We start from the raw sequence: 27,570 nt of genomic DNA, 5'->3' as shown, positions 1-27,570 counted from the left end.
TAAATTCCACGGATCCCATACCCTAGTCCATTTCCCTGGCTTGCCTCTCGCCACATACACCGTCTTTTCCCTAAACATACACCAGTCCATATTCTCCTTCCATACCTCGATCGTGGGCGGCCTCGGGGAGCCCCACAACTGTGCAATGTTACGCTTGGCCACCATGTACCCCAAGGTCACCCACTGCGTCTGTGCCGCATTACAATCATTCGGTTCCCAGACATTCAACAAACACCTCCTGGCCTCTGGCAACAGGGCAACGTGCGTGACCTCCTCCATTACGGTGTGGATACCATTCCAGAATCGCACAACCTCCGAACATTCCCACAAAATATGAAGAAAAGTGCCCGGCAGGCCACATCCACGCTTACACAATCCATCCGTCGAATAACCCATACGCAACAAACCGGGCTCCGTAACATACACTCTATGAAGGATCTTCAGCTGTACAAACCGTAAGCGGGCCGGGATCGCCACCTCTTTCGGGGAGGCCACCGCCGATACCCAGTCCTCATCATCCAATTCCAAGCCATCGCCCGTCCACGCCTCCCTCAGGCGGAGCAACAAGTCCGCACGATCATTAATGAGCTTCTTATAAATCAGGGAAATAGTGCTGTCGGGTATGTAGCCATCCAACACTCTGTCCTCCAGTGGGGAGTACTCGGGAATAGCAGCAGCGTCCGGGAAGACCGAGCAAAGCGGATGGTAGACTTGAGCATACCGGAAATACTCTCTATCGTTTAACTTATATTCAATTTTGAGCATTTCAAACGTTTTGAAAGATCCCTTCGCCCACAGATCACCCACCTTACATATACCAATCATGTCCCATTTCTCAAAGCCTTTCGATCTCCACAAACAGCCCAACCGCCCAGAGGCATACAACGGCGTCGCCCGAGTCAAGCGATCCCTCCACCCCATCGCAGCATTCGCCGCGTGCCACACACGTACCGCCACCCGCGTGGGTCCCGTCAACCGCGCGTCCGGGGTCACTGAGTACAGCGCCCTATTATAGTCCCCACCCGGGAGCAGGAATTTATCCATCTCGAAGGCCGGGTTTAAGGCAGGACCATATATCCCGTGGTTCACCGCTGCCAACTGAGACGCCCAATAGTATCGTTTAATATCGGGGAGGGCGACCCCCCCCCCATCATACCAGGGGAGTGTCAACTTGGCGAGAGCAATCCGCGGCCGCCCGTCCCAAAACAGTTGGCGCTGAAGACCCTCCACCTCCCGGAAATAGCGGGCCGGCACGACATCAAGAGTGTGTTGCAAAGCGTACAAAAAATGAGGCAGCGACATCATTTTAAACAATGCCGCCCGTCCGAGCGGCGAAAGCGGGAGTCGTCGCCATCTCGCAACGTCGGCCTTCAATCGCTGGAGGGGAGGGAGAAGGTTTCGCTCATAGCGGACCGCGGGGTCCAGTGAGATAAAGATTCCCAAATATTTGAACCCCAGGGTAGCGATCTGAACTGGGTAATCCCGCGGCAGAAGGGGGGCATCCCCCGAGAGGACATAGACGCACGACTTGGCCCAGTTGATGACCAGGCCGGAGTTGCGGCCAAAGGAATTCAGTACGTCCACCAATACAATTAGCGACCGTCGGGGAGAAGTGAGATACAGAAGGATGTCGTCCGCGTAAAGAGAGACACGGTCTTCGAACTCCGGCGTCCATCTGATGCCTCGCAACGACGGCTCCCAACGCAACCAGGCGGCGAGAGGCTCCAAAGAAAGTGCGAAGAGAAGGGGTGATAGCGGGCATCCCTGTCGCGTACCTCTCCCCAGTGCGAAGGGAGCCGACACCCTACCATTCACCACCACCTGAGCCAGCGGGTCAGCGTATAGTAATTTTACCCAACCAATAAACTCAGGGCCGAACCCAAACTTCGCCAACACGGCCTAAATATATGGCCACTCCAAGGTGTCGAACGCCATAGTAGCATCTAAAGATGCCAAGATGGCCGGCTCACGTATGAATTCCGCTCTAGCAAGCACGCCGTGCAACCGCCTCAAATTTAGAGCGGTATTCCGATGGGGTATAAAACCGGACTGATCTTGATGAATCAAGTCGCCCACGACCCGAACCAGTCGGTTAGCCAACACCTTAGCCAGAATTTTGCGTTCCGCGTTCAACAGCGAAATGGGCCTATAGGAGGCGCAGCGATCTCGCGGCTTCCCCTCTTTGTGTATCACAACTATGGTGGCGAGGCGTTGATCAGAGGGGAGGAAGCCCGCCGCACGTGCCGCCAAAAACATGTCTCGAAGATACGGCGCTATCTTCTCGGGGCGCAACTTATATAGTTCGATGGGAAGACCATTAGGACCCACCGCTTTACCCGATGCAATCGAGCGAGTGGCCAAAGCAATCTCATCTGACGACAATTTCACCTCCATCAATACTGCATCAGCCTCCGTTAGGGTTGGTAATGCAATGTCCCTAAGCAACCGATGAGAGTCCTCCTCTGATCGCTCAGAGACCGGGAAGTATACTCCGTGGAAATGAGCCGCGAAGCAGTCAACGATCTCAACCGGGTCAGTCACACGCACTCCATCCCTCCTCTCCACAACGGGCACCACTCTGCTAGCCCTCTCCTTCTTATCCAACCCAGCAATCAGCTTTCCGGCCTTATCCCCCACATCATACAGTCGCCCTTGCTGCTCTCTACTCATCCCTTTAGCAGCTTCCGTGACTAGCGCTCGATAATCTGATTGTTTGAGGCTGAGAACATGCAATTTCTCAGCAGTAACTCCACGCTCCAAGCCCTCCTCCATTTCAGCTATTTCAGCTTCCAGGCGAACCACCTCTGCTCTCTCGCACCTCTTAGTATGGGAGATAAGGGACAAGGCCTGCCCCCTGACCACCACTTTATAAGCCTCCCATAGGGAGACGGCCGACGACACCGACCCCACATTATCAGTGAAGTAGTGATCAGTGGACTTGACCAGCTCCGTGCGGATCTTAGGGTTACGTAGATACCAGGGGTTAATGGGTGCCACTCTCCCCTCTGCCCCAGGGACAACCCTCAGTCGCAACCATATAGGGGAATGGTCAGAGATACCTCGGGCTAGATGACGCACCTCCCCAATCATCCCAGCCTGGATCGCCGGCATAAGCATGTAGTCAAGTCTCGAGAGACTCCCATGGGCCCCCGAGTGAAAGGTATATTGCGCCTGTCCCGGGTGCATCAATCTCCAGCAATCTACAAGTCCCAAAGTATCCAAAAAAAACCCCAACCAGGCCTGAGCCCTAGGGAGATCCCTGGGGGGGTGACGGTCCTCCAACCCGGAGACAACGGCATTAAAATCACCACCCAACACCAGAACCCCCCCCCCGGGAGTCCCAGGACCAAACGCCCCAAATCTGCAAATGTAGCCGACTGTAACCCCGGAGGCACATACACAGCCACGAGCGAAATAGTCCTGCCCTCCCATCTCCCCACCAGTGCCACATATCGTCCCCTATCATCGTGAAGCACCTCGTCCACTTCCAATGGGAGAGAGGCCCTAACCAGAATGCCCACTCCCCGAGAGCCAGAAGTGAAACCAGAGTGAGCGGCAAGGCGATAGCCCCTCCTATTTAGGGCCTGGAAGGAGTTCCCAATCAAGTGTGTCTCCTGCAGGAAAACAATGTCAGGCGAGATCCGCTTCAAGAACTGCAACACCACCCCGCGCTTGATCCTGTCCCCCAGTCCATTCACATTCCACGAAAGGATTCCCAATCCCCTACCCTCCATCCCACTCCCGCACATGACACCCACATCCCGGAGAGCACAACCCGGAGGAATCAGCAGAAAACTTCACATTGCCTTGCAAAACAAAATAACAACAATCCCCAACAACCCCCCTCCCCCACAGTCCCAGAACCACAACTCCCCCCCTCCCTGCACCCCTGCTTGAGCCCAAACAGCCCCCCCAACTTGCAGTGTGCCTGTCGCCCTAACATATACCACAAAAAGAACCCCAGAAGGAGGAAAAGGCCCCAATAAGCTCCCCACAACCCCCAGGCATTTGAAGGGCATGGTGTGCCAGATTAGAGTGCAATTGAGCCAAGGTACAAAGCATTGCCAGTCTAGTCCATCGCCAGGAACCAAGTTCTAGTCCTGCTCCTCCACCTCCCGTCCGCTCTCCGCCGTCCGACTGTCTCGATCCTGTCCCCGCGGCAGGGCATCCAACCAGTCTCCAGCCGCCTCCGGCCGGTCAAAAAAGTGGGAACGACCCTGGAACTCAACCAGCAACCTCGCCGGGAATAACATCGCATATTTCAGTTCCATGTCCCTCAAGCGCCGTTTGACACCCAAAAATCCCAGCCGCTGTTTCTGGACCGCTTGCGTGAAGTCCGGATAAAAGCTGACATTGGAGTTCTCAAACTTCAGCGGCCCGGCCACCCTCGACGCCTGAAGGATAGCATCTCTATCCCGAAAGTTAAAAAGTCGGGCGATTATAGGCCGCGGGGGAGCACCCACTTTGGGCGCACCACCTGGAATTCTGTGGGCCCGCTCCACCGCAAAGAACTTGCTCAATCCCTTGGGCGCGAGACGATTGAGCACCAGATCCTCCACAAAAAGATCAGCAGCAGATTCCTCCGATCTTTCCGGCACTCCGATGATACGAACATTATTCCGTCTAGCCCTGCTTTCAGAGTCCTCAAGTCGACGATCCTTCTGGTCACTGGCAAGCCGCAACCTACGGACCTCCGTCTGCAGCGCGGCCACATCCACAGTTATGCTCGACGCCGCTTGAGACAAGGAGTCGACCCGTTCGTTGGTCTTGGACAGGTCTGCCCTGACCAAATTCACATCGATCAGGACCGCGTCCAATTTATGTGCCAGGGTATCAAACCGCTGACCCACAGCAGCCTTCATCTCCTCAATGGCGCCCATGACGTCCTGCAGGGTCAATTCTGACGATGGGCCCGAGACCTCTTTAGACCTCTCAGGCGATTTATGCAAGCCACTGGGGGATCCCTTTGGCTGCGCATAACGATCCATGTTGTTAGCCTGAGCATAGGATCCCCTCCGGGTTGACTTGGGTTTCGACTTGTCTCCGTCTAGTCTCGCCGCCATCGTCCGGAGGCCACCAAGATTGGCACACGCCAGGGACAGGGACCAGTCGGCTAACTCAATCGAACACTGCAATCGCAGACAGGAAGTCCGTGTATAGCCCGAAAATCAGGCCAGACACTCCGCCGTCCGCGCTCCTCTGAAACACCAAGGTCCCTCAGCCGATCTCAAAAAACAGACTTGAAAACGAAAGTGAAAGTGCGGGGTACGCGGCAAGTCATGCCGCTGATGTTCACTTCGTACCCGGGCACCTCACCAACTCGAGATCGGGACCTAGGCAAGAGCAGGCCACAAACTTCGGAGGGCAACCATTCGGGTTCCCGGCGTCCGATCTGAATTTTGAAAACGGGTGGCACCTCAGCGCGAGTGCATCAGCAAAAGCCCGTCAAATTTACCAGGATTTAGTCAGGATAGACGTGGGAGGTTGCGGAGGCCCTCGAGAGCCGTAAGCCTATGCGGCCATCTTGGTTGCGCGCTAGGCTCCTCCCCCTCCTATTGCTTTTTAAAAGACTTTCTCATCCTCAATATTAAAATATCTCAAGAGTTTTTGATAACTTTGTAATGTCGGGCAAAGTTTCGGGGTCAGCCACTGAGACTACTATTGTTGTGATTCCAAAAGAAGGGAAAGATCATTCTGACCCTAAAAATTTCTGTCCAATCTCGCTTCTAAATATGGAAACTAAGATTTCTGCTAAAATCTTGGCTAAGCGTTTAGAGGGTCATATCCCTAGTCTTATTCATGGTTCTCAGACTGGCTTTGTAAAAGGTAGACTTGCTAGAGATAATATCCGAACCTTCTGTCATATATTGGAGAAAGCGAAGTTATCTGTTTTCCCATCGGCTGCGATTGCTCTTGATGCCGAAAAGGCTTTTGATAAAGTGTCTCGGCCTTTTTTACAAGCAGTGCTTCATTCTCATAATTTAGGCGATTCTTTTATCAGTATGGTAATGTCCTTATATGCGCAACCTAAAGCTAACATCAGCGTCAATGGGGCTACGTTCTCCTTTTTTAATCTACGCCAGGGTACTAGACGGGGGTGTGCTCTATCACCCCTTCTTTTTCTTTTGTCTATAGACCCACTCCTTCGGTTACTCAATCTGAATGAAAATATCAAAGGCTTCCAATTTGGTCCGCATACAATTAAAACGGCTGCGTATGCAGATGATGATTTCATCTTTTCTGAGGACATCGCTACGGCCATTCCTGCTATCTCTAAGACCATTAAAGTCTTTTCACAAGTTTCAGGATATACTCTGAACAAGGATAAGATGGAAATGTTCCCTCTTAATGCGTTGTGTTTCCCTTCTCACATGGGTGAGGCCGGCATTAAATGGCAGTCGCCTCAAATTAAATACTTAGGAATTTGGTTTTGTAATAATCTCCTAGATACTATTTCTGGTAATGAATCTAGCATATTAACGAAGATTAAAGATCTCTTATCCTTCTGGTCTCCGTAATACATTTCCTGGTGGGGACGACTTCAAACTCTTAAGATGATGATAACCTTGATTATTAATTTCTTATCCTCCATGCTGCCTGTGAAGCTCTCCTCATCCTTTTTCCGTGAGATTGATTTACTTACGTCAACATTTTATGGAGTGATAAGCGTACTAGAATTGCATATAAACATCTTAGAAAACCAGCTGTTTTGGGAGGATGTAATCTTCCAGATTGGAACCTGTATCAAATTGCCTTTTTATCGTCTCAGGGTGCTCTTTGGTTTTTATCGGATTCCCTCCATACCCCCCCCCCCCATTGTTATTCATTGAACGTGAGCTGTTTAACTGCTTCTAAATTAGTGTTACCCCATTCAAGCCGTATTATTTCTGACACAACTGGTGTCAGAGAAATGTATTGATAAAAAAAAGTCTCCAAGCGCATTCATAAATCGAGATGGATTTCATTATGGTATAATCCTCAAATTGGTACTGATATTGATCCTGTTACGATGGCTTCCTGGGCTAATAGAGGTCTCACGTTGGTCCAACATCTTTAGGATTCCAATCATGACCCTCTTCCCTTTTCTTCTTTAGCCAGCACATATAATCTTAATAATATGGATTTTTATTCCTTTTTAAAATTGAAGGTTGCTCTTTCTAAAGATTCGACTACTATTTCTCTTTTGTCTATGTGGTCTCGTGCAGGTCATACTGCCTCGAAGGTGTACAAGTTTTTATCTGTGCCACTTCCCTCTCAGGCTTCTATTACCAAAGATAAATGGTCCCATCATTTTGATAGTGATATTTTCAAGCATATCTCACAAGAGTCATGGCAATTAATCGGGAAGGTTTCATTGCAGAATAAAATTGGTCCTTCTCTTATACAATCTAAATTCTTTTCTATGAATCTCCTGCATTGGACGCCTGCTCGCTTGTACAAGATGACACTAAGGGACAGTGATCTTTGTTGGAATTGCAATCTGGTCTCAGGTACTCACCAACATATGTTTTTTGAATGTTCATTACTACATTCCCCTTTGGGATTTGATCCAGAAACATCTTTCACTAATCTTTGATACTTCAGTGGAGCTCTTGTTACCTATAATTTTATTAGGTCCGAGGGCTGCATGCACTACTCTCCCCTTGGACGATACTGATATGTAATTGTTAGATCTCTTCGTATCCATTGCTGTTAAAATTATTTTAACCGAGTGGAAATCCTTTAATCTCCTGTCCTATCATACTTGTTGGGCCTGGGTATCGTTTCTTCGTGGGGCTCATACTTCTGTTGAAGAGAACCATTATACTCCTTCCATTTCTAATACTATTTGGAGGTCTTTAGATAAGTATATGATACTGTCCTCGCAAGGTTTGGTAGCCCAATATCCTTTTGTCTCTATTTCTTAATTTATTTTTTCCACTGCAGCGGGTGCTCCCTTCTATCATCTATCAGTTATCACTTATGTATTTATCTATCTAATTATTTATCTGTCCAGTTACCTAGCATTTTATTTATCTATATATCGTCCCCTCTTTTTCTTCTTTCTTGCTTTCTCTGTTCTTCCTTCTTTCTATCCTTTCTTTTTTTTCTTTTTCTCCTTCTCCTTCTGATATTTGTTGTAATATGTGCTATACAGCAAATATGTTATCATTCTATTATGAAATATTTTTTATATTATATATTCTGATTTGGTATTATTTGTGATTTCGTTATTCTTCTGATATGGATTCTATAATAATACACCGATTCTCCTATTTTTTAATAATTTATTGATTACTTCGCCCTAATGTATTGCAGTTTATTATAATTGTATGAATTTCTACTTTTTTTAAACAATAAAGATCTTGAACACAAAAAATGAATGTGTTCCTTTTCTCCAAAGAAAAATAACTTGACGCATGGAAATGGCCATTGAAAACTTATACCTTTCTGATTGACAACGTCTGTCAGTGGTTTCAACACCTTCCTTTTTGCAATGGTAGTTTGGGAGAGGTCTTAAAATAAGACCTCTCCATCTCCCCAAAAAGTAAAGGGGAGAGGTTTCTAGCATCACTGAGTATTTTCTCTTTCTGTGGGCACAACAGTAGATTTATGTAAAGGTCTCTGAGTTTTAGAGTCCCTTTTCTCTTGGGTCCCACTCTTGCCCTCCACACACCCAATACCTCTCCTTTTTAAGTTCCGTATATGAAATAAGGATTGGTCATACCCTCATATGTCACAGCTTTCGGGCACCTTTGATTCATTGCTAATGCAGACGTTCTCTGTGTTCTGCTTTCCAAAATTATAATTGGAGGTCATCTACTATCCAGTACCTGTTTACCTAGTCACACCCTGCTAATCTGTCATGCTTTGCCTTGCATTCCATTAGAGATTTCATGGATTAATTTGCTTTCCATGGCCTGCTTCCTCTCCCTCTTTCCGTGCTGATTTATGTCCGCAGTTCCAGTCTGCTGCAAATCACCTATAGTCCACTCAGTCCCAGGAGATCACTATGCAAGATGATCATACGACACATTGATTCTGCTAGGAGTCTCCATCAGCAACCTCCACTCACTCGGTATTCTGCTATTTATATATATATATATTTCTTCATCAAACCGTTTTCATCAGCTTCACTAGCCTATATTTGCAACAGCATCTCCGTTGTTGACCCTCCGTCTCATGAAGCATCTCAAGTCCAGATCAGTGGTGCAGAGATTTAAGGACTTGTGCCCACCATGCTGCTGATGTGACCGTGCCTCCTTCTCTAGACAATATATTACAAGGTTAAGGTTTAGCCTAGACACAGTTTAGCTGTCTCGCCAACCTCAATGTTATCCATAATATTCTTTAAATAATCTGTTCAAGAGTTAGTCACATTTTGCTTCACACACCATAATAGACAGCATGGGGCTGTCCACTTCGGCCATTGGATCTCTTTACTATGTCTGATAGCTTTTGGTTGCGCATATGTGCACATCCTCCTAAGAAGTAGTCCACATCCATGACGGAGATGGTGGGCCAATCTCCGCTCTCATTTTTTATTTAATTTAATGTTTCTTTTATATATTTTCTTTTTGATGGACCATTTTTTAAAATCTATTTTTGATCGAAAAAAGGTGTAAGCCATTTTTACTTTTCATTACCTTTATACAGAAGAAAAAAATTATTGTAGGTATACTAAGGCTAGACCTATATGCTTTGCCACTCTTATTTAAAAAAAATTTAAGGTCATACAAGTTAACCATTGTTAAAAAGCCTGAAAGAAGCACATTAAACGGTGTCACATATTTAGGTAAGCTGAGTGTAGTGGAAATTGGGAGATGTCCTGTAAAATCTCACCAAGTGTAGTTTAGCCCTGGGATTTAATCTACGTTCTTCGTCTTGATTGCCTTGAGACCTAACTAGATTGGTTTCGAAGTCATACTTCAAGAAGAGGCGTCCTGACTTGTGCATCGTGTGATTGCATGTTGTGCCATACAAACTCAAACCACACTGTACTGATGAGGCCAACAAGTTCTAAGGGCTTTTTGGCTATCTTGTGCCACACTTCAGATGAGACATGGTATGACACTGTGGACACAAATGTAGGCACTTAAACATATTTGAGGTCTTTACAAGATTAAAAAGCAGACATTGCATATCATTGCCATTGGGAGTAATGTTAAATTTAAAGATTGTTCGGTGTCTGCATGATGAGAAGTTCTTTGACTCTCTTGGCATGGTATTTTTTAAGTTAAGGTCATGGCAGCATATCTTGGGGGTAGAACAGATCAGCCCTAGCATAGGTAATAGTAGTAATAAAAAATCATAATTAATTATTTTTGTATAGGACGTGTTTCCACATTTTTGCCTTTTCTAGACACTGAGCGGCTGATGTTAATATAATCCAGTTTAATGGTACTCCTCTCTACTTGGGTTTTGACCAGAGATTTTGCAAAAGAGCTGTAGCTGTTTCTAAATCACACAATCCAAGTCAGTTTGCATTGGCCATATAGATGTATGGTTGGTATCTTGGTACTTTAAATTGTAGCTGTCTGATTATAGAAGAAAATTATTTCTTGGAGCTTAATAAACAAATCTTCAGCAGAATTGTAAATGCAATTCATGTTGCGTGACTAAGGCAATCCAGGTTGGTAGTGCCTAATGGTACATACTTGAGCTTTCTGTTTAGGCTCTGGTTAAAAAAAACATTCAGAAGATATATTAACTAAAGGAGTGTAATTGGAAAGGTGTCAGAGCTCACATCACTCCTGAATTATATTGGGTTATATCTGGCAAAACCAAATCTGGATACATGATGAGGCCCTTTCTAATGTATTACAAGTTATGACCGTTATTTTATGTAAGATGGCATGCATGAAGACCCATGGGGCAAACTGACAGAAAATGTGTTGTAAGGCACACTGGTTGCAAACCATACTATGAAATCCTATATCAGTATGTACCAAGAATGATGTTTGCGCTATTTCCCTTTAAACAATTACTTTTGGCAACTCTTGTATGCTCATGACCGAGAACGATTGCTCAACACTTTGTCCTCGTTTATTTACTTCATTTTATGGGTTTCTTTTTTTGTGCTGCGAGCCCTATATCCCAAGGGTTGCCCTGCATGCCATGATATACTGCATTCACTCTAGGAAAGCAAGCCTGAGAAAAGAATTGTGTAAATCCTTTGCTGACTAGCATAACTTTGATGTAAAGCAGCATAAGGTAGCTGGTAGTCCAACACACAATAGCTGCAAGGTTGAAACCTCGATATTGGAATATCTGATGTCCAATCCCTGCAGTTGTGGTATTGAATTTGCTAACGAAGGCATGAAAAGCTGCCAGCAGAAGCAAGAAGGAAATTATCTTTTTTTGTATAAACATTGTACTAGGTTTAAACGTGAATACTTTCCCTTTTTATTACACCCTGCTTTCTAAATGTGGATGTTATTTTTTTTATTCAGAAATCTTGAACTATGATTTGGAAGTAATATCCTACAAAGGCAAAATGAACTAAATTGACTGCGGCCTAATGGCAGTGATTTCAAGTATTTTGGATTTAGAGCCATTCTGTGAGTTTATTATTGGAGGCAGTGATGTCAGCAGGATAAAGCCTATTGAGACCCATATTTCTTTTAGGGTCTGTAGTAGGTTTTTGTGGATGATGGTATTGTGAGGGACGATGGTCAAGTTTCACAACTGGAGCCAGTTTTATATTTGCTGGTTGTTTGCTCGTGTGGTACAGTGATTAAGACTTTATTTGTTGTGAGTGGAATGGTGATCAGTCATCAAGTAGGATATTGAGTGATGTTAATGTAGTTGCCAAATAACGCCATTTTTAAAGACATTAAAGTGGCAGGGTTTTTTTTGCCAGTATGAGCTATGAGTCTGTGTGTTTTTAAACTGTTATATAAAGGCTTAATTAAGTATAGTTGTTGCGATGAATATGTGCATGTTTAATATTCAGCAGATTTGTAGGCAGGTGCTTGTGCAGTAGCTTCAGTCCAGTGGAGGACTATAGTTTGACAGTACAACTGATTGCAGTGCTTGATCTGACTCGGTTCATTGATTGTTGTAGAGAAGCTTTTAGGAAAGAGTGTTCAAAGCAGAACAGTTTATGTGGCTGTTGGTGTTAGGATCCCAAGAAAAAAGGAGACATTAATCCATTTCTCAGAAGTTGTAGGGTAGGTCTCTGTATCAAAGCCTAGCAGTGGAAAGCCTGTGTGTGAAGGCATGTATTAGGGAATGGAGAGCTGACAGTAGACGACAGGAAGATGTAAGTGAGGGGTCTGATTTTCCCAGGAAGACTAAAGTGATGGATTGGATTTTCCATGTTGAGTTAAGTGTTCGGGGGTAAATCTGAGTTTGATGTGGCACAAGAAGAAATGTTGAAGTAGTCCATGCTCACAAACTCGCAAGATTTAATGTGGTAAATCTTTCCATTTCCTAGGATAGTTATTGGAAAATGGAAATATATTGGCTTAATTTCCCTAGTGAGTTTGTGGACATTCACAAACTTCTCCAAGATACTTTCCCACCCTGGATATTGTTTGGGATTTTTGCTATTGTAAAGAGCTGGATTTCATCCTTTTCCTGGGTTGGAAGGGAAATTGAAAACTTCCAAACCTGGGGAAGGTGTAGGAAAAGGTGTTTTCCCACGGGGCAAAAAAGTTTTCCCTGAGGAGAAACCTAAACATAAAATATAATTGCACATCAGAAGTGCCTTTTCCCTATGTACCCTACGCACAATTCCTCATTGAGGAAAAGCAACATCAGATCACATTTCTGGTCGTACTCCCAGAAAACTGCCACTGGTGCAGCTTTCCAGGCATTTTACTAGGAATGTTTGTGAATAGGGCAAATCTTAAATCTGCACTCGTGCTGGAGTAGTTTTACATGTGCAGATTAACAATTTGTGAATCTGGCCCATCTGAACTAGCAGAGGTTCCCTCTGCACCCAAGAGTTTGCTGTGCAGGACACTGCTGGGGCTTGCAGAAAGTTGAAGGGGTCACCTGGTACTGAAGTATCTAACACTGGAAAATGTTTTTTTTTGTTTGTACAAAGGCCAGTATCACAAACCACGTGACCAAATGTCCCATGAGCAATTATAAATTAAACACCTAAGTGACAATATTTTTAAGGTAAAGTGTATAACTGATTTTAGATCGAAGTAAAATTGTTTGAATAAGGTTAGTAAATGTATTTTTGAATTTTTCTTTTCCAGTTTACTTTCAGGATTTGCGATTACACGTATTTTGTATGCACACGTAGTAAAAATAATTTGTCTTGAGGTTTCTCAGGTCGGTACTCATGTAGGTAGTAGTAGTTGAAGTGTGGTGGTAATGTTAAGGACTCCGAACGTCTTACTGTATTTTACTTTCCACAGGAAGAGTTCTGATCTGTGCCAGTGATGACCGAACATGTGCCCAGCTCAAGGAGTACATCACTGGAGGAGCGGAGGCCCTTCTAATGAGATTGTACAACAAAACGTTTGGAAAGGATGCAAAAGCTGAGGAAGTGTGGTTGATTGGGAGAAAAGCTACAGGTTCAAAGGCAAGATCCAAAAAGGCTAAGCCTGTGACTGCCTCGAAACAAAATAAAAATAAGAAGCCAGAGTTGACTTTAACTCAAATGATGGGAAGAGCTGAGGAGGAGGATCTGCCAGAGGAGGGAGATGATGAAATGTATAAAGACGATAGTGCAAGCCAGGAAAGCAGCAATGAAGAAACCAAGCCAGAAGGTCTCCTCATGAACCTCCCTTCAGATACTTCTTACTACAGCATCTTAGAAGAGCCTCTTACTGTCATTCACCCTTTGTTGGGCTGTAGTGATTCCTATGCCCTGACGCGGGTGCTACATGAGATTGAGCCAAGATATGTCGTGCTGTATGATGCGGAACTGAGCTTTGTACGTCAGCTGGAAATTTACAGAGCAAGCAGGCCTGGCAAACCTTTGAGGCAAGTATGCGAACATAAATGGAATCATAGCTCACTCTTCGTTGCAGGCAAGCGTAACCGTGCAGATGTTGAACTGAAATAATTTCTAAAGTTAAGTGGCACTAGTTTCAATTGTTGGATTTCTGCATCACCATTCTTGCTTTCACAATAGTGGTATCAAAAGAGCTCCTTGCATTACCATGCTTAATTTTATGAAAAATATGATGCCTATAAACAAGTTTTCACCAGACTCCACTGGCTTCGGCTGAGTGAAAAAAATTCCATATTTTCTGCGTAGTTTATAGATAGATAGAAGTTATTAAAATGTTGTTCTACACGATCTCATAGCCATAAATCACTCTACTAAACATTATCCTATGTGCTAACTTGTTTTCACCATGCCCTGAAACAAGTGTGATACAGTACTCCATCACACCATAATTGGAGAAGACGGCAATATAATTCCAGTGAGATAACCATTTTCACCAACCTACAGTGAACCTCACTTCTCAATTAAACACAAATGCTTGTTGGCACATGTAGTTGCTCTTTGAAATAAGATGTTAAAGCTTGTAAAAGAGTTATTTGTAATCGAAGCGCTTGCTAGGAGTAGTACATCTTTTTATCTTTCTTGAGGAGATTTGTTATATTAACAGTGCTAATGAAGAAACGTAATCACTACTTTGGAGTTAAAGGCTTGTTGCCATTTCTTTTCAGGGTGGCAGATTGTTATTTTGCGATTTCAATTGGGTAAACTCCATTTGCACTATTGTAGCAGGTCTCAATGGGAACATCTTTAATTGAAGCAAATTTTTAAAGCGCTTCTAAGGTTGCCTTTTAGATTCTGTAAAAGGACATTACAGCAAATGATGCAGAGTCAGATCTTTAAATGAGGTGGTGCCCAAATATGCAATTTTCCACAGTCTCTGTGATAGGGATTGGTTAATGGTAAAAGAGACAGGTCTACGGTTAAGGAAACTGATTTTCAAAGGTACAGTCCTCTAGTGCCATCGAATCCTTAGAGGGGTGGGCAGAAAATGAACATTACCTTCTATCTGGTTTTATGCACTCTGTTCAACAATGTAAGGAATTAGGTATTGCTCTAAAGTATTCCGTTATATTGCACCCTTTGTCCTAAATGTAAGTAAGGTGTGTTGTAAAGTTACATTATTAACAAGCACTGGCAAAGCCTACAGGTCGTGGCTCTAAAAGGCAGAGCTTTTGGCAGTGTTTTGTGCAGTGACATTTGAATGTGCAAGCTTGTGGACATAGCTCGCAAACTGGGAGTGGGTTTTCTATTAAAGAAAGCACATATTGTGATGCATGTATCATGACACCCAGGTGACCATTTTATTAATTTTATTTTACCATTCTGAAATGGCAGACCATTTTAGAATAGAAAAATAAGAAAGTGAAAAAAGTGCATGCAAGCGTAAAAAAAAAAAGCTTACGGGGCATGAGACAGAGAAACGCATGGGGGAGAAAGAGCAAGGAAGCACATGCATTTCCAGGAAGTACCATATGATAAAGAAAAGAGTCCCCTCGAGTCATCAGTTAAAGGATACAACTCATCCAGTCAGGATTGCGAGACCAAAATGCTCCTAGGTGGAACAAACACAAACAAGGGGATGAAAATCACTGAATTCACAGCAGACACCTGCCGGAGACCGACAAACAAGCCATCTACCCATAATCCATCAAGGGGCCTGACCGCTCACTCGTGTACAAGGGGCCTGAGTTAAAGCCCACTCTAAAGTATATGTTATCGATTGTAAACAGAAGGCCTGCCAGCTGAGCTATCTGGCCGAGACCTAAAAATGACTAAAATGAATATTGCGAAAGAAAAGGATTGCATTAATGCTATTAAGCCTCACCACAAAGCAGAAACACTTACATAAATGCATGGTCAAGTAAGATCATCTGAATTCAGCTGGGGCACGAAATTCAGAAGTAGAAGTAGGGCTCAGAACATCCAAATCATAATGGCTTTGTACCTATGCTCGGCAGGTTACAACAAAGGGTGCCAGGTTTTAAGCCATTCCAGTGGTTTTTGTAGTGGGGTTTAAGCGATAACAAACAGGCTTTAGATATTTGTGAGATTAAATAGTGGCAGAGCTGATACAGTTCAGATCTGCTCTGCACGAGCCAGCCTTTACTTATTTTCAGTAAACACAGCCTTCTTGGTAGATTAATTGGTTCTCAACCATCTACTACAGCTACCGTCCAATGAACACAATTTGAGTAAGGAATTGTAAAAATGTTTCCAGTTGTGAACTCCTCTTTAATGTTGTATTCCACAGCGAGTCAGTTTGTTTTAGGGGATTTAACGGAAGTGGGATTACTTTAAAAATTCTGCTTCAATTTAAATATTTATTGTTTTGGACCCTCCACTATCTCAGGCTCCACTCTCATCTTTCATTAAAAAGCTCCGTTTCTTATTTTGTGTTGCTCTTTTTCTCTAATTTCATCTCTTCTGCCTCAACTTTTAGGGTTTATTTCCTTGTGTATGGAGGATCTACAGAGGAGCAAAGGTACCTGACTGCTTTGAGGAAAGAAAAAGAAGCATTTGAAAAACTTATTAGGTAACATGCACGTGCTTGTTTACTGCAATAGTTCATGTAAGGGCTTTGACAAATATAGTGTGTGGCAAATGCAAAATATGTGGTTAGATCTCTCGCCACATAACGGCAAATGTGGTTTTTCAGTGGTGTTAAGTCGATATATTTTTCGTAAAGAGCTAGTGTATCCTATTTTCTTTAAAATGTTTGCCCTAGTGTATGCAGTCTATTTTTTTTTTTTTTTAATTCTATGAAGTGTACCATTTATTCTTAGGGTGTTTTGATATTTTGTACAGGAAAATATGGACAGTGCACGGTTTGATTATGCCTTGTGAAGCAAATCTTTTTACATAAAGTTCACTGAGGACTCATTTGTGTTCCATGTCCTCCTCCACCCCATACAGAATAAAACTCAATCTACATGTCTCTAGAAGAGTATCTATGATCCTGAATTGATTGAAGTTGCCCACTACATTTCACCCCTTCGTCAGCAGGCTTGAAACTTTAACTTTTAATGTTACAAATGGTTGTGGGCCCACTCCGATTTAAATATCACACACACACACGCACACACACACGCACGCACGCACGCACGCACGCTCGCTCGCTCGCTCGCTCGCACACTCACACTCACACTCACTCCTTGTAACTTTCACCAGCATACAGTGAGTAAGATGCCCAATATAAGGAATGCTCCAAATCCCTATTCAATAATAGGAAGGAACCGTTTAACAATGAATTTTTAGTTCTCAAGGCCCTTACTTCAAAATTTGAACTTTTTAGTTGTAGTTTTTTTACTTTGTGTTTACTGCTTTTCACTCTATTGTTTCTTTCTAGCTTCCCCTAATTTTATTAAATTTTTCCTCATTTGATTTTTTTTATTTATTTAAGGGAAACCCCCACACCCGCTTTTCCCTCTTCTCCCTTTCTTGGTCCAGTTTTTTTATATTTTTTTTTTTAAATTTTTATTTTGAAAGTTTTTGTTAAAACAAAAAATAAACATACAGCTGTGGTACAAAGGCGCCAGTGTGCGCACATCTCAATGGGGGCGGTACAGAGAAGGAAGGACAAATGTAGCGGAGACAGATTCTGTACGGTGGGTGACGTGAACATCAATACAGTCCTGAAAGAGGGTAGTGGTGGTCCTGAAAAGGAAAAGACCTGCACATCAAAAAAACACACACACTTGTCAGCAGATAAGTTAAAGAGGCGTAAAATAAATGGATATATATGAAATAGAATTCGGGTGCTTAGTTAGCTATGGCCATTCACTACCCAAAAGTGTCAATAAGGTAGATAAAAATCCACCTAAATAACATGCAAAAATACATAGCCATTGCAGCACTAGCCATACACCTCCGTATTAATACAGTCCTCATTGTAAAACAGTAGCCAAAGTGCTGAACCCAAGAGATCATTGCAGGGAGTATATACCCCTCCGGGGGGGGGGGGAGGGGGGGGAAAAAAGGGGGGGGGGCAGCACCCACATCACGCCCTCCAAAGCGACACATTCTCCCATAGAACAGAGAGGAGACGCACGCCACAAGCGCAATCAATGCCAACACATCCTAGACCAGATCTCGGGCAAGCATCCCCAGTCGCCGCCCCAGTCGGCCCACGCTCATTCAGCATCTTGGCCGCTATCCGAGGCCGCCGCCCCAGCAAGGAGATAACACTGTAATGGGGCCCATATATCAGTGGGCCGCGACCTGGGCGGCATGAGCTCAGAGTACGTGCGGATCTGATCTTGACCAGTTTTTTTATATTTCCCTGTTTTTTTAAAATTTTTTACACACCTTTTTTCCTGATTTTTTTGGGAAAAACTTAATATTTCTCATTTTTATTTTTAGAAGTAAAGCTTTATAAGTCATATAATACATAGGGAGATGAGAAGTTTGCAGTGTTGAGCTCTTTTTTCACATGGTTTTGGTCAGTTATCCGCCGCAGTGGATAATTTTACTGTCATCAAGCATTGCCACAGAGTCAGATGGTTCTGTTGTAACAAAAGTTCTAGTGCCAGATCGCTCCACGCGAAGGACCAATAGGTAAGGAGTCTGGAGGGGTGAACCCCGGCATGCCTTTTATAATACTAATGCCCTTGTTTCAGAATATTGTTAGTTTACCACTACGTGTGCTGGGTACCTCCTGTGCACCTTGCAACAGTCTTTATTAGAGCAAGAGGATATTTGGTGTAACTTTTTCCCGTAAGTGCGCCAGTTATACATCAATTTGATATGCACCTTTCTATTTGGAACACACTTGGCGTTGATGCTTTTATTCCTTCAAAACGTATCAACCCTCTCCTTTAATCACTATGCTATGTTTTTCTCATTTAAATCTATGTTCATTTTACTCCTGTTTTGAGGTGGTTATCAACATGCACATGATGGAGAGCAGTACCTTTTAAGTCAGGATCATTATTCACAGGTACACTACTCTGTGCCTCTACTGTATGCATCGTAGGCCTTCAGAATCCTGTAATGTGAAATCTGCTTTATATTGTTCAAATGATTTGATAAGCCATTTGATGGGCATGTCGGAGATCATTCTACAGCTTTTCACACTCCATGTATCAAAAGTACTTGGTGGAGCTGGATGGAAATTGGTGGAAACCTAGATTAGTGTTAGAGGTGATGGAAAGAAGGACAATTTGTTATCAGTAGTGATTTTCACTTCTCATATGTAAAGAATTGTCTTTGTGCTAGTGGGCCCCTCCCCCTGCAAAATGTATGCTCTGATTCATATAAACTATCAAAAAGGGCGGGTTTGGTCCTACTGCGGTCAGGAAGATCCTTTTAAACAATAAACAGAACAAGTACCTGACCTGCTGTTCAGTAGTGCTGTTTTAAGAATAAAACAGTCTCAGACCTTTATCTCATTCGAATGGTCTAGCGCAATTTAATGAATTTTTTTTCAGGTTGAAACCATTCATATCAATTGAAGCAATTAGAGACCATGTCTCCTCAAAAGATAGTGTGTTATCTCGATTCTAGTCAATTTTTAACATATTTACACAAAACATACCAAATGAAAACACAAACATTATGAAAACAAAACTACTGAAAGTGAACCGGCTACGCATTAGCGTGGCAGAGGATTGTTTCCTGGGTCGAGTAACAGCAACATTGTTTCTCGTGGAGCCATTTATCTCATACACATTGCAGTCGTGTGTTTAAATTCGGTGTTTGCTTTGAGGCCAGTTTTTACTTCACAAACATTTAGAAATCAATAAGCGAAGTTCATTTTTTTTAAAAAGCATTCTTCATTAGAGTGGCCCACAATATGTGCAACATATGAACTAGTCAGTCAGTCAAAAACTTTTATTCAGCATTTGTCACAAAAAGTAGCACATATCAAGATACAAAATATAATCAATCATAAATCAGCACATCGATGATAGCATATTCACATATACAAAGCTTTAATCAGGTTCTACTATAATAACTAAAACACATTAGTAAACCCAGATAAAAAGCCTCTCAAGATAAAGTTGCCACCCTGACAAAAATGTTGGTTTGTGAGGCCCAAGGTGGCATATTTCAGATCCTAATGCCCAACTAATAACTGTGTAACAAGGTAACTGTGATTCTAAAGGCTGTATAAATTGCAGACCTAACGTGTAAGTTGTAAAATATTTGGCACACAAAATTGGGCATACAAATTGGGATCCAGTGATGTTATGGAGACTACAAAAAAATAAAAAAAGGACAGTAGTGAAATATTGGCATAAGGGCAGCAAGGTAATAAAGAAATCCAAGGACCCTTCTGTTCAGAAATGCTGCCAAAAAGTGCACTGTGCTTAATCTAAAACGGCTAAGATAAAATCTAAATTCAGGATTAGCTATCCATGTTAAGTACGGTTCCAGCCCTGCTGTGGTTGAAATCATTACATAACGTGAACTAGTGTCCATCGCTGACGTTCTAGATACTCTTAACAGCTTTACTATAACTAAAGAATACATCTTTCACTTGGGTCTTGGCATTATCATCAATTCTGTTAGGAGAATAGAAAAAGTTTGGAATTCCAAGGCCAATAAAAGCTTGCTTAATGTAAGCCTACCATGGGATCAAGTCCATATTATATTGTCTAACACAATATTTAAGTCCCAATCATGAATCTTTAGCTTTAGGGTTATGCCATATCTTTAGCCAAAAAATTAAAGGTGCAATTTTTACATTGTCTTCCAAATACAAAAGGCCTAATTCTAGGTGGGCAATATAGTTCACAGTGCTCCTAGGTATTGCTGACAGCCTGCAAAGAAATGTATTCTCTAGTATTTGCAGGGTCTCTGGGTTTATAAATCCCCACTCTCCTGTCCCATATGTACCAACGGGGAGACGTTTGATTTTGTATAAGAAAGTCATTTCTTTAATATGAGCTAGTATATTCATACGTTTATCATAATGACCTCTGTTGTACCAATCAAGGACAGGTGTAGAGTGTCCAACGTTTGGAGGTCATTTTTACTATTCTCAAGTAGGACAAGTAAATTGGTTTTGGCCAAAGCAGTTGAGGTTAATCCTAAATGAGGTAATGTAGCTAGCTAGCTCCAAAACATTTCCCCAAACCTGACTTTTTCCAAGATCTGGGCAATGAAAGGCCAGCCTCTTTAGTCAAAAGCATTCTTGATCTCTAAAGAATCCAGTATCAGGGGTTACACATCCTTTTCTGTGAGGTGCTCATCCCACTGTGGAAATTGTCAAGGATATAGTGCCATAACATAAAGCTGAATTGCTTGGGGGTGTTAGAGGTAGAAGTAAGCAATTTAGTCTGTTGGCCTGGATTTTTGTAAAGAGTTTGCCATCCAGATTTAGGACGATGATTGGCTTTAGGTGGTGGTGAGGTCCACATGGTAGAGTCAGCCTCTCACTTACACTGTGATCCCACTCATTCATGAGATGAGTTTATAGGGCATTGTCCAGTGAGGCGTGAGCAGGAAAGAGGAGATCTTATAAAAACCTCTGCTAAATACATCTTGGCTATGCCTCTATTGCCTTTCATGGTTTTAACGTTTCTGTTCCATTATGAAGGCTACTTGCACTAACATTTGTAAGTGTGAGTTTGTGGGGTGGGCAGCAACCTCTTCAGGTGTTGGTGCTGTTTGTAGTCTTGGTGGTTGTGTTGTGTTGATGGGTTGAGAAACAAAAAGCAGTTAGAAGATCATATTAGGGTCAGGTTCGCTTTCGAATCCTGACAAAATCATTAGAAAAAACTGGAGCAGTAAATAAAAGGAACCCGTTTACGTGATGATAGAGCTTACTAATGAAATATAAAGTAGTCCCTCATGCATGGCAATCAATCAAAGTACTTGTAAAGCGCACTACTTACCCGTGAGGGTCTCAAGGCGCTGAGGGGAGGGGGTGCCGCTACTGCTCGAAGAGCCAGGTCTTGAGGAGTCTTCTGAAGGTGAGTAGGTCTTGGGTCTGCCGTAGGTGGGTCGCGAGGGTGTTCCAGGTCTTGGTGGCGAGGTAGGAGAAGGATCTGCCGCCGAAGGTCGTTTGTTGGATGCGGGGGACAGCGGCGAGAGCGAGGCTGGCGGAGCGGAGCTGGTGGGTGGGGGTGTAGAAGCTGAGTCTGCTGTTTAGGTAGGCTGGTCCGGCGTTGTGGAGTGCTTTGTGTGCGTGGGTGAGGAGCTTGAAGGTGATCCTCTTGTCGACGGGGAGCCAGTGTTAGACTCTCAGGTGGGGGGTGATGTGGCTGAGGCGGGGGACGTTGAGGGTCAGTCGGGCGGAGGCGTTTTGGATGCGTTGTAGTCGACGCAGGTGTTTGGCTGGGATTCCTGCGTAGAGTGCGTTGCCATAGTCCAGCCTGCTGCTGACGAGGGCCTGTGTCACTGTTCTTCTTGTTTTGGTCGGTATCCACTTGTAGATCCTGCGGAGCATGCGGAGGGTGTTGTAGCAGGAGGAGGAGATGGCGCTGACCTGCTTAGACATGGAGAGGGAGGAGTTGAGGACGAATCCTAGGTTGTGTGCGTGCGTGGTCGGTGGGTGTCGGTGCTGTTCCCAGCGTGGTCGGCCACCAGGAGTCGTTCCAGGCTGAGGGGGTGGGTCTGAGGATGAGGACCTCCATCTTGTCCGAGTTCAGCTTCAGACGGCTGCTCCTCATCCAGTCGGCGACGGCCTTCATTCCCTCGTGGAGGTTAGTTTTGGCGGTGTGCGGGTTCTTGGTGAGGGAGAGGATGAGCTGGGTGTTGACGGCGTAGGAGATGATGTTGAGGTCGTGTTGGCGGGCCATTTGTGCGAGGGGGGCCATGTAGACGTTGAACAGCGTCGGGCTGAGGGATGAGCCCTGGGGGACGCCGCAGAGGCTGTCGGTGGCTTCGGATCGGAAGGGTGGGAGGCGGACGCTCTGGGTTCTGCCGGAGAGGAAGGACGTTGTCCAGTCGAAGACCTTCTCTTGGATTCCGACTTCTTGGAGGTGTGTCTTTAGAGTGCGGTGGCAGACCGTGTCGAAGGCGGCTGACCGGTCCAGGAGGATGAGGGCTGATGTTTCGCCGTTGTCTAGTTGGTGCCTGATGTCGTCTGTGGTGGTGATGAGGGCTGTCTCGGTGCTGTGGTTTCGTCTGAATCCGGACTGGGAGGGGTCTAAGATGTTGTTGTCTTAGAGGTGGCGGGCCAGGTGCATGTTGACTATTTTTTCGATGACCTTCGCCGGTAACGGGAGTAGGGAGATGGGCCGGAAGTTCTTGAGGTCCTTGGGCTTCTTGAGGAGGGCGCTGATTTCGGCGTGCTTCCAGCTTTCCGGGAATCTCGCTGTTTCGAAGGAGGTGTTGATGACCTTTCGTAGTTTGGGTGCGATGGCTGTGTCTGCTTTGTTGAATCCGTGGTGTGAGCACGGGTCTGACGGAGATCCTGAGTGGATGGAGTTCATGACCTTGCGTGTCTCGTTGACGTTGGCCCAAGAGGTCAGGCGGATGGTGTGGGTGGTGTTCGCAGGGGGGGTGGATTCTGGCGTAGTCGGGGCGGTCGCGGTGTTGAAGCTGTCGTGGATGTCAGCGATCTTGCGGTGGAAGATGCATGCACTTCTTAGGAGGCAAAAGATTAGACCAAACAGCCAATAGCATGAGTATTAGAAAGAAATACTCCTCTGGGTTGATATAAGATGCGATTGATAATGCCTCAAGCCTATAATTAGAAGAGACTTTCCCAAGAAACCCTGTGATTGAAGGGTTGGTTCAAAGCCCACTCTGTATATTGTAAGCTGAAGGTTGTGCTGCCAGCACCATCCTGAAAGAAATTATGTGGAGAGTGCTAATAAACGACTCCTAACCACAATCCCTCCACTTGAAAAAGCACATGAACCACTTTGGACAAATGATATACACACCAGGGAAGGGGGTAAACTTAAAAAAATATTATTCAGACCGGCAGAAGTGGACAACGTTGGGGCGCCAGATGGAATGGGCGCAAAGCTATGGTCAAACAGATCTGGCATTGGGAAACGGCCTAAGCTATTGGTAAAAAGAACCAATGTACAGCAGCAAAATGTAGCATACAAATAACAAAGACTGGTGTGAAGGCGAGGAAAGTTGAGAAGCAATTGAGTGGTCCTTAAAGCCCCATGAAGAAAACAAACAAAATAAATATGAACAATAAATAGCACAGAGGAGAATGAGGAAAGGCACTTAAAAGCACATCTCGGATACTCAGACCTGAACAGCTTTAGCGAAGGTCAAAAAGAAAAATGAGAGAGCAGGGCACAGTGCAGTGAAACGAGCACTGGTAAAGCTAATAGGGCTTGCCTCTGCAAGAGCTATTGTTTTTGCCAATATATTTTAGCCATGTGGTAAAGCAGCTGGCTGCTGTGCAGCATGGCTTAAAGTTGGTGAAAAAAACCAGCAATTTGCTTCGTCATGGTGTTTTTTTTTTTTTTTAATGAGAGTGGGGGTGAACAGTGGGAGTGACGTTAAGAGGGTATGGGCAACACGGACAACGGGCAGGAGGGAACAAGCAACACTGAGAACAGGAGGGTAAAAGAAGTGTTATGAGATGTCGTCATATCACTTTATTTTCCCATGGTGGTTGGTCGGGATAACAAGGACAACAGGAGGGTGGGAGGGAAGAAGCAACTCTGACACCTCGTGCGTGGGAGGGAAGAAGCAGCCGTAAGGACAACCGGAAGGTGGGAGGGAGGAAGCCACACATACAACAGCAGGGAGAGAGGTGGGAGGGAAGAAGCAACATGGATAAGTGAGGGAGAAGGGAAGAAGCAACACGGACAATAGGCGCTATGATGCGTCCTAGTGCCTTTTTTCATTGTTTTGGCAGTTGGGGCAACACAGACAATGGGAACGTGAAAGGAAAGAAGCAACATGACAGAGGGGAGGTGGGAGGGAACAGGTAACCTGAGCAAGAGGGGGGTTGGAAGGAAGAAGCAAAATGGGCAATGGCGGTGGGAGGAAAAAAGCTACACGGAAGAAGCTACACTGACCACGAAGAAGCAGAAAGAAAAGTAGCACATGAATCACAGTGTAATCAGTGGAAGAACACTAATCAAAATGAAACAATCAGTACTCTGTCCATGCTCCACACAAAAAGAAGAATTGAAAGTGGCACATCCCAGTCAATTAGGAGGCAGCAAATAAGAGTGCAATGAAGCCAGCAAATGGTAAGTAATGTGCATGATCCAAGCCCCTTGTTGTAAATAATATATTTTGCAAACGACAGAACATGCGTGCTGTCTTAGGTGAAACCTAAAAACCACCAAGGGAACAGAAATATGAAAAGGGGAAGAGGTGAAACTGGGCACAATTTTTGCTCCATGCAGACCTTATCTAAAGCCTTGAAAAAGTCACATCCATGACGAAACACGTGTTGGCTGTTGTCATTTCTTCACTGAACACCGCTGTTACAATTGGACTGAGAACGCGACTTCTTTAACCAATATTTTAAAGAGGAATGTACTAAATTGGAGAATTTGATTCCTTTCTTTCAAGAACCTTGTAATCAATGTAACGAGACATTATTGAATTGCCCGTGTTGACAGATGTGTTGATACAGAGATCATCTAGGAGAGGTGGAGATCAGAGAACTCTGGTCTCTCATTGAGACCTGTCTCCACATCAACCTGTTGGAGTTGCAGGCCACTCACCTGGTGCTGAAAGCCATTCTACAGCCCATCAAAGGAAGGCTGGATCAGAGTCTCACAAACATCCTCTCCACCATGTGGTACTGCAACACTCTGGGTGGGGTCCTTTGCCAAGAAGCACTTCTTTTCTAGACCTGACTGGAACATTCTAGGGCATTTCTGCAACTGTGACAAACCTGGCGTGTTCTTTGAAGTCCTGCAGGGCCCGAACTCAGGCGGTAGTTCCTGGTGGATCAAGAATGGTGTTACATCATGAGAGAGCATAGGACATCTTCGAGCAATGGAAAGTACCCTGGCTAGATCCTTTTGCCGCCATCTAGAACACAGTGTCAAAACTTTTTCTCGTTTTCGATCCCCCTCTCGAAGTTGTGAATATTGTCCCTGCTGCTAGGCATCCCTCTACCAAGTCTGTCTACACTAAGCACTGGGAAAGGTTTGTGGTTTGGTGTGGCACCTGCAATACGGACCTGTTACAGGCCAAACTGTCAGATGTCCTGTTTGTTTTATCTGGCCCAGCAAGAACTTGCAATGGGCACTATTAAAGATTATTTGTCAGCCCCTGTGCCCATTTTACATATGCCGTCTTTGTTCAAATCACCTGTTATGATGAGGTTTATAAAAGGTTTTTGCACATATTTACTCACATTCTCTCTGTGATGCCACAGTGGGATCTCAGTTTGGTCCTCACTTTCCTCATGTACACTCCCCTCAAACCAATCCTCTGAAGACTGTATTTCCGATCTTGATCACTTCAGCTTGTCTCATGTGTGAACTCCAAGCGCTGTTGGTGCAGCTGCCATACATCTCTATTTTCCCCGATAAAGTGGTATAGAGGACCATAATGGCCTTTTTGACAAAGGTTGTGACTTATTTTCTTTGTCAGTGTTCTTTGCTGTACTTCACCCCTTGAAATAGGAGGAGAGACTCCATCTGTTGTCCCTCAAGAGTGATGTAAAATCCCAAGGTCTGACTCAATTTTTAAGTAGGCCTTCAATTCCATCTTAGCTAATGGAAGCTGCCATCTTCTCAATTTTAGGTAAAGGGAGTCACCAATATCCTCAGTTTACACAGAATCACTGTCATGTCTGACCGTATCTTTCTAAGAAATGTCAAAGTGTCAGATCATTCGGCTAATGATATAGATATAACCAGTGGCAACCAGTACGGAATGTTGGGGGTGAGATAAAGAAAAATTAAATTTCACTCACCTCAGCACGTCATCTCTCCTCCGTCCTCTTCCTGGCTTCTGTGTGACCAGGAAGCACTCGGGCTCCTGAGCGCCGTGGTTCGGCGCTCAGATGGGCACAGGGAGCCTGTGGATGTTCCCCACCGTAACATGCAAACTGCAACTGAGGTTTAATGACGAACATGCTTCTGAAGAAATACAAAACGACCTTGGATATCTCCAATTGATTTTTCTGTCAAAACATAGCTGTTGAAAGTGAGTATCTAACAGCCTTTAGTTTTGATGGGGTGCAGTTCTCATGTCTAGCCTGCCTGTAGGCTATAAGAACAGTCCTGGTTTATTCTCGGCTTCCGTTATGGAGATCTTACAACCAGATTCAGAGGTATTGTCATACATTGATATCTATCTGCTTTACTGATGATGATTTAGATCTACACTTAACTAGGGTGGACAGAGTTGTGATATTAACATCACATGGTTACAAAATCAATTTTAAGAAATGGAAGATTGCCTACCTGATTGGGACCTTCTTAGGTTATGAGTTATCCAGCAAGGGTAAGGGTCTAGCTCTGGAATTTCTTCTGAAGTGTTCAACCTTGCATCCTCCTGATACCCTGGTAAAGTTGCAATTCCTGCTGGGATTTCTTAACTTTGGACGTATTTACTTCCCTTACTATGCTGAGGAAGTAAAGCCTTTGTATGCCCTGATTTATCTTATGTTTCAGCCAACCCTTTGTGATTCCACAGTGGGTTCTCAGTTTCGTCCTCACCTTCCTCAGGTGCACTCCCTTCGAACCAATCCACAGCCCCTGACTCTGAAGGCTGTATTTCCG

General features: G+C 44.3%; 1 protein-coding gene across 1 annotated transcript in view; it reads left to right on the top strand.

Moving 5' to 3' along the window:
* ERCC4 (ERCC excision repair 4, endonuclease catalytic subunit) overlaps positions 1-27,570 on the top strand; it is a 249,999-nt gene that overhangs the window by 187,338 nt on the left and 35,091 nt on the right. Inside the window, exons 8-9 of the mRNA XM_085628297.1 lie at positions 13,356-13,926; positions 16,395-16,487. Of these exons, the coding sequence (XP_085484423.1) occupies positions 13,356-13,926; positions 16,395-16,487 (664 nt within the window). The remainder of the gene's footprint in view (positions 1-13,355; positions 13,927-16,394; positions 16,488-27,570) is intronic.

This window comes from Triturus cristatus, chromosome 10, assembly GCF_964204655.1.
Source record: "Triturus cristatus chromosome 10, aTriCri1.1, whole genome shotgun sequence".
Lineage (NCBI taxonomy): Eukaryota > Metazoa > Chordata > Amphibia > Caudata > Salamandridae > Triturus > Triturus cristatus.
Note: the sequence above shows the minus strand (reverse complement) of the source record. Positions and strands in the feature narration are given on the sequence as shown.